We start from the raw sequence: 8145 nt of genomic DNA, 5'->3' as shown, positions 1-8145 counted from the left end.
AACAGTGTTGAGGGAGGTGAAAGTCTTCTACATCACTCAAGGAAAAACACTGCACCAGGCCGGAGAACAAGGAAGCATGTTGGAAGCTACCCATTGTCTTCATTATCAGAGAAGTGTAAACAAGAAGCCCAGAATGCTGGTGAACCTTGAGCCCTGGCAAGGGCCAGAGCTATGCACTGATTGTTTAGTTGAGGTAATGGTAGCTAAAGCAATTTCCTGACCAAATAGTCTCAGAGTAAATCTTTACTAATATTTACTGACCTTTAAGATAGTCTGTCTGTTACCGCAATTGCCTGCCTAACTAAGGGCTATATGTGTATCCAAAATTGAATAAAAGGTTTGCAAGGCTTGGGCACCAGTGAAGTCCTTCTTCTTGCGTTGGACTCTCCACCTGGCCCCCCAATTTCCAAATTATTATTTCTTGTCTCATCTCTGTCATTTGTGCGCAGCCCTTCTCCAGATCCCAAACCCTGAACCACGCGGGACTGGCTCACATATCTGGTGCCCAAACAGGGATGTCTGGAGGAGCAGATTTTGCCTAGAGCAAAAAACGAAGTTCACCGAGTAGGTGGGGAAAATTCACCAGATAGGTGGGAAAAAAGAATTCACTGAAAAGGTGGGGAAATTCACCGCATGCAAAGCCAACGGCCAGCTGCAGAAGTCACGATCTGTAAGTGGGGTGGGAACATCTTTTCTTAGCCAGGCTAATGGGGCAGGTTAAAAAGGGAGAAGCCTTATTACAGACTTTTGGTTTGCATACTCAGGGATAAAGGAATTAAAGTGTCAGAAGGTATTCTCTTACAGTTTTTGCATGCTATTATAGAACATAATCCCTGGTTTCCTGAAGAAGGTACATTAGATCTTGAATGTTGGGAAAGAGTAGGTCAAAACTTTAAAAAAGCTCAGCAGCAGGGGAAAACTTGCCTCCAAACTGTTTCTCCTTGTGGAACACAGTATTGCACTTGCTAGAGCCTTGTAGAGAGGCTAAGGAGGACAAACCTCCTCCCCTTGCACGCTCCGCTCTTAACGAGGAGCAAAAAGAAAAATTGGAGGAATGGCCTTCATGGACCCCTCACCTCCATATCCTAGTCCTGAAATGTTTAATTCGCTGATTAACTTCATGATCTGACTAGCTCAAGAGTAAAAACAGAATTGTGGCCTGACCTGAACTCAGGAAGTACACACACGAGCAGGTCCCCTCTAACCAGGTCACAGGGCCAACCCTGAGGGGACGGCTCCCCACCGAGCTCAGCCCTGCCTTCCTAACTCTAAGTGGGCTGAGGCGGACCACTCACACTGTGTCTTTAGCAAAGGACATGTCTCCAGCTGTGCCTGAGGGAACTCTAGCAGGATTCCTGCAGGTTTGCAAAGAGCAAATCTCAAGGTGGGTTCTATGATGCAAAGGTTCCCACAGTTTTGAAAACATTTTTTTGCTCTTAACATGTTTCTACCATAAATGCTTACACAGGTCATGCTCCACTTAAGACTCATAAACTAAGTCAACAAAAAAGTACTGACCCCAGCCATGGGCCTGGGCCTGGCACCAAGCTGAAGATGCAATCTGTGTCTGAGGTGACACACAGTCTGATGAGACCAAAAGTGCACAGAGGTACCTTTAAGGGTTCGCAGCCACGCTCCAAACTTTCCAACAACATCCTGGTCAGACTCTTAACTTCCGTGTTAGCTTTCAGTTCAATCTTCTGTGTTCCCTACTAGACTGTAAGCCTTAGCACAGCCCACTTCTCCTTCACTATTTTTGTATGAGTACCAGCAAAAAGTGGTGAAACAGATTTGATGAGTGACAGAGAGGCTTCGTGGTGAGAAGTGAATATCAAAAAATATTATAGCTCTCCAATTAAATAAAGATGATAACAGCATTTTACTTTTTGTTTGTATTTTTTTCGTTTTGTTTTTAAATTTTATTTTTCATTACAGTTTACATTGGATATTGTTTTGTATCACTTTCAGGTGTGCAGCACAGTGAGAAACAGCATTTTAGATCTGGATCCTGATGGTAACTTAGGAGAACAGAAAACAAAGAAGGTCTTCTGGGAATGGACTGGGATAGGTCTGCAGAGTGGGGTGTGTGTGTGTGTGTGTGTGTGTGTGTGTGTGTGTGTGTAGGAGGGAAAGGGAAGCATTAGGGAGAACACATAGGCCTTAAAATGTAAGCTGGGATCACATAAGGAAGCGCCTGTACCCAATACTCTAAAGCCCACTTATAATTTCCCTAAACACAGTTACTTGGTTTCAGACACAAAGCGGTTGGCAATTGTCTCCCATTCTGCACTCACCTCACAGTCCCAAACATTTTACCTTCTCTAGAAGAAAGAGGAAGGAGAAAGGAGAGAAGCCAAACAATGAAGAAAGGTGACAAATGGTTTCCTGTGTCCCCAATATTCTCCAATATTAAAATATCAGGCTGATGTTAAACATTAATATTAAATAACCAGAACGATTTTTAAATTCCCTGTGCTTATCCTGGGAGACCCAACCAGCCAAAGGACCCAGAATCATCCCCAATGCGGTCTAAGCCCAGAGCGGGCAGCCTCCATGGGGTGGCAACCGCAGTAGTGATGAGGAGGATGTACTGAGTCTTCCAGAAGAGGGCCTGGCACTGACAACCAGGCAGATGGCCAGGATCACTCCATCAGTTCATTCATCTCACAAAATCATCACCCTGCATAGTAAGTAGTAGAATGGTTTTGGATTTCACTTATGGAGGGGCTTTTCTGGACAGAGGATTTTGTAGCAGCGACACAAATTTAAAACCTTGGTTTCACAAACAGATTTTATTTGGAAAGGCTATTCTGTCAGTGGTGAGGATTTATGAGACAGAGGAAAGGACCAGGCTGGACTTGGAGAGACCAGTTAAGAAGCGGTTAAAATGATAGTGGAGAAAATATGGTGAGACTCCAAACCCAGACAAATAGCAGGATAACTCAGACGAGGGGCAAAGTTAAGAACCTTGAGAGGGAACCAGCCCGACATCCAGAGAGGAGACCGTGGAGGATCCAGGAGGGCTGATCTTCTGCCTCTGCATCATGATGCAAAATGGGGAGTCAATGGGCAGAGGCAGGTTAGGGTGCAGCGAATGGACATATTGGGACTCACACCAGGGAGAAATATTTCAGAAACAATGAAAAGCAACATGATTATGAAGCATATTAAAATTCAAAAATATAAAACTGTATTTGTAAGCCCATTTTTAAGGCAAGAGAGTTATAATTCACTGTCTTCCCTTCTGTAGTTTCCCTTTTATTTTATTTTCATCAATGTGTTAACACTACTTAATGAAAGGAAATGCCACTTTTGTTCTCCAAGTGTTTGTCAGCACATCTAAGAATGCTACATGCCATGTTTGTTAACTTCCTTGAGAAGAGACTGGAACCTTAGTGAACAACCCACCTGTGCTTACACACAGTGCCTGTTAACAGAAAGCAACACCCCCAACTTGGAGCATTGCATTCTAATGCCCTGGCGTGACCTCCAAACAAGTGCCTGATTGAAAATTATGTGGGTTCCATATGAAAAAGGAGCTTGACTCAATTCTAGCCCAGGGTTTGTCAACCGCAGCACTGGTGACATTGTGTGAGATGGCCCTTCACTGAGGGGCTGTCCTGTGATTGCAGCATGATCAGCAGCATCCCCATCCCCAGCCACCAGCCACCACATGCCAGTTGCACTTCCTCTTTTAGGACAACCACAAATGTGTTAGGAGGTGTCCCAATGCCCCAGCTGAGAACCAATGTAAGAGATTTGTGTATGCTAAAAGGCATGATATGTTAATATGAGGCAGACTAAAGTAATTCTTTGGGATTTAATCTAACATAGCCCCAAGAAATACAAGAAAAAGCAGAAGTAACAATCAAAGTGTTTTACCAGCAATTTTACAGGTTTCCAGACCAGATAGTGATTTAAATGTCAAGTCAGAATGAGAATTAAGCTTGTTCCTTCTTGTATCTCCTTCCTCCTCCCCTCCACCCCCAGCCTATGGTTCCCACTTCCTGTGAGCTAGAAGAAAGAACCAGGGGAACCCCAACTGGGGTCCATGGATGCACCTCAGTGTAACATCCATTTTCTCCCTGGTATTACTTGCAAAATACTGTGCATATGGCAGTGCCTGGGACACTTTTGCCAGATTACCAAAGAAATCAAAGACACAAGAAGCCTAAGTCTACTTCCCTCCAGTGTTACCCACTACCTCGTCTGTCCATTTGTCATACATGGCTCATTTGGGAACAATCATTGCATGTTCCTGCTAAATGTTACATGTTCAGAAAGTAAAAGTGCTCATCTGTGTTCTATTCTTCTTTCACTATGCATAATCTCACACTAAAACAATCCATTTTATAAGAAGTTAATTTTATAGCTGCGCTTCAGTTTTATGTAGACTTTTAGCAAAAAACTTAAATTTGAAATGCTTTGACTTTTTGTGAAATAAATAAAACTATAGTGTTATAGTTTTATCTTACTTATCAAAGATGCAATTTTTCCATAATATAGTGATGCTTTTGTCTAGAGAAAATAACCTTATCACTTGATTTCTCTCATGAACACTATGGGAAATTCCCTGGCCTAAAGGTCACCTTTCTACCCATGTCAGTCCTTTCTTCATCCTACGGTGCCCCTTGTGCCACATAAGGGCCACATTGACTTCCATCAGCTGGCATGAAGGTGTGAAAAGATCGGGTCTATGGAATAAGTGAAAAAACCCACATTCCATTGTTCTTCCTATGTGACAGCTGCCATAGCTGGGCCACCTGAGCAGTACTGTTTCCTTTTGTTCCCATGAAGACCATGGCCAGGGCAGAGGACATGCTCAGGGTCAAGAAAAACACATTTCCTGCTACACAAGCAAGTCTGTGGTCTTAAGGATCATCAGGGAAAGTCTGGATCTAAAGCTCAACACAGAAGCACATCAACCAAGGCCTCCTTCAGTCACCTAGGTGTCAGTGCCCCATCAGTATACACTGGATATGGTCAGCAGAATAATTGCCCCACAAAGATGTCCACATCCTAATCCCTGGAACCTGAGACTGTGACGTGGCCAAAAAAGACTTTACAAATGAGTTGAAGTTTAGGCTCTTGATTTAGGGAGGCTATCCTGGACTATCTGGGTGGGCTCAATGGAACCATATGGCTTTTATAAGACAGAAGCAGGAGGGCCAACATCAGAGAAAACGGTGGGAGGACAGAAGCAAAGGTCAGAGTAGTGCAGGGCCAGCATGAAAGGCTTGTTGGGTCAAGAACTAAAGTTTTGCTGAACAACTGAGATATTTTTTTCTGTGAACAACTTGCTTGAAAACTGAATTGTTCAAGATTGGAGTTGTTGGAGAACCAAAGTTTGACTGTAATTTGTAAACCATCTTCTATGAATAAAGAATGTAGTTCTCGCCCACTGGCTGCTCTGAAAAGCCATCTTTGCGTTGTTCCTGTGGCTCCCTCTCCTCTCGCTGCAACCACCTCCGCCGCGCGCCTCCTCCACCGCCAAGGACTCCGGCAGCTTCTTCGCCAGAGTCCTCCAACTCTCGCTTTTTAAAAAAAAAATCCGCTGCATAGGATCACCAGTGTGCCCCACCATGTCCGACACGGCCGTGGACACCAGCTCCGAGATCACCACCAAGGACTTAAAGGAGAAGAAGGAAGTTGTGGAGGAGGCAGAGAATGGAAGAGATGCACCTGCGAATGGGAACGCTAATGAGGAAAATGGGGAGCAGGAGGCTGACAATGAGGTAGATGAAGAAGAGGAAGAAGGGGGGGAGGAGGAGGAGGAGGAAGAGGAAGGTGATGGTGAGGAAGAGGAAGGAGATGAAGATGAGGCGGCTGAGGCAGCTACAGGCAAACGGGCAGCTGAAGATGATGAGGATGATGATGTTGACACCAAGAAGCAGAAGACCGATGAGGATGACTAGACAGCAAAAAAAGGAAAAGTTAAAGGCCTCCGTGACCTATTCACCCTCCACTTCCCGTCTCAGAATCTAAACGTGGTCACCTTCGAGTAGAGACTCCCGCCCACCTGCCTACCCACTCACCTCAGGCAGCGCCACCTGCAGATGACACGCACTCTCCACCACCCAACCAAAACCACAACGTGAATTTGCAACAGGGGAGGAAAAAAGAACCAAAACTTCCAAGGCCCTGCTCTGCTTTTTTTCTTAAAAGTACTTTAAAAAGGAAAATTTGTTTGTATTTTTTATTTACATTTTATATTTTTGTACATATTGTTAGGGGTCAGCCATTTTTAATGATCTTGGGATGACCAAACCAGCCTTTGGAGCATTCTCTGTCCTACTTCTGACTTTACTTGTGGTGTGACCATGTTCATTATAATCTCAAAGGAGAAAAAAAACCTTGTAAAAAAAGCAACAACAACAACAACAACAAAAACAATCTTATTCCGAGCATTCCAGTAACTTTTTGTGTATGTACTTAGCTGTACTATAAGTAGTTGATTTGTATGAGATGGTTAAAAAGGCCAAAGATAAAAAGGTTCCTTTTTTTCCCTTTTTTTGTCTATGAAATTGCTGTTTATTTTTTTTTTTGGCCTGTTCGATGTATGTGTGAAACAATGTTGTCCACAATAAACAGGAATTTTATTTTGCTGAGTTGTTCTAACAACAAAAAAAAAAGAATGTAGTTCTCTATAAATAAACATTACATTTTGGTCACCATGTCATGTGAAAATAGCTGGGAGATCTCACCAAATCAGGAGGGTTGGTTTGAGATAGTCTCACATAAAATAGGGGCTACATGGAAAAGAAAAAATTTCTTTTTGAAACAGGGGGACTCCAAAGAAATTCACCGAGACTTAGCTAGAGAGCCATCAAGAGGGCCCATGGCACAGACAGAAAACACACAGATGGAATCTACTGTCAACAAGTGGGCACTGGGCACCAAAGGCGCTGCTCTGGGTCCAGCCTCGCCTCTCTCATGGCTGCTATAAAATGCATACCCCCAGGAAAGGAGCAGCAGATCCATCCACATGCACCCTGGAAAGTAGGAAAAGAGAAGAAAAGATGACCCTCAAAGAAGGCTTATTACTGAATGAAAACTTTTATAGGTCAACATTGCTTCTTAAAATTTTAGCAAATTATTATAAGTTTAGCATTGTTTTATTTTTTTAAAACCTTATTTAATAAAACTATGGTTATTTTATTGGCTGGGCTACTGCCAAGTAAAAAGTTAAGTTTATTACTAAACCTCTGTTTTCCAGAGTCACTTTGCTGTTACAATTGAGGTCATTTTGGGAAAGAAAAGACAAATCATCTATAATTGCATAACTCTGGAAGCTACTTTTCTCTATTATTTTATTCTTTCTTACTAGTAGCCCGGTGCACAAAATTCGTGCACTGGGGTAGGAGGGGAAAGGGGCCCCTCAGTCTGGCCTTCACCCTCTCCAATCTGAGACCCCTCAGGGAATGTCCAACTACCTGTTTGTGTCCACACTTTTAACAGATAACAGCTCCATTGTTGTTTCTTTCTTATGATTAAAACCATTGGAATTAGTAGGGATTCAAAGTGTGTATACATTTTGGGGGGACACCCTGTATATCTCTAGTCAGCGGTGAAAGAAACCAACAGAAGATTTGGAACCCCAGACAGGGAACCTCGCTCACTCTCCACATGTCTCCCCACTTCACTTTCCACCTTCATGGGCAGCAGGAGAATCAACGTTTTCTCTCACTGGAGGAGACAGAAGATGGCGGCGATATAGGCAGACGTGTCTCAGGTCATGTCCCGGAGCAAATGGAGTGAGCAGCTGAAACTAATAACACCCACCCCAAATTGGCGAAATTACTCAGCTGGTGAGACGGTTTGCAGCCGGGAAGGGCAGAACTTTCCTGGAAAGGTAAAAAAAAAAAACAACAACAGGGATTTGGGCAGGAAAGTTTGCCAGACCTCTGAGCCCAGAGGGTCGGAGGAAGACCGTGTGGCAGACAGCCGCGTCCCTTGGGACAGGCACAGCCCCTGACTGGGGAAAGGAGATCCGCGGGATTCCTGGTGCTGCTGAGGGATTTGAAATCTGGGTTCTGTGATCACAGAGGACTGAGCCTAAAGGGGGCAGCCTGAAGAGCTGACCAGACCATACAGTGCCGGTAAGAGAAGAGCTTACAGAAACTCAGCCTTCTCAGTTTCCGCAGC

The 8145-nt window shown here is 43.9% G+C and overlaps 1 protein-coding gene across 1 annotated transcript; it reads left to right on the top strand.

Annotated features, from left to right (window-relative positions):
* Positions 1 to 5489: 5489 nt before the first annotated feature.
* LOC118677200 (prothymosin alpha-like) lies at positions 5490 to 6608 on the top strand. The gene has a single exon (XM_036352098.1). The coding sequence runs from the start codon at positions 5583 to 5585 to the stop codon at positions 5913 to 5915; it is 333 nt and encodes a 110-aa protein (XP_036207991.1). The 5' UTR covers positions 5490 to 5582; the 3' UTR covers positions 5916 to 6608.
* Positions 6609 to 8145: the final 1537 nt, after the last annotated feature.

The sequence above is a fragment of the Myotis myotis genome, unplaced genomic scaffold, assembly GCF_014108235.1.
Source record: "Myotis myotis isolate mMyoMyo1 unplaced genomic scaffold, mMyoMyo1.p scaffold_m19_p_2, whole genome shotgun sequence".
NCBI classification, from domain to species: domain Eukaryota; kingdom Metazoa; phylum Chordata; class Mammalia; order Chiroptera; family Vespertilionidae; genus Myotis; species Myotis myotis.
Note: the sequence above shows the minus strand (reverse complement) of the source record. Positions and strands in the feature narration are given on the sequence as shown.

Bases quoted from the DNA above. Each gene is read 5' to 3' on its own strand.
- LOC118677200 (XM_036352098.1), top strand. From the start codon at position 5,583: ATGTCCGACACGGCCGTGGACACCAGCTCCGAGATCACCACCAAGGAC.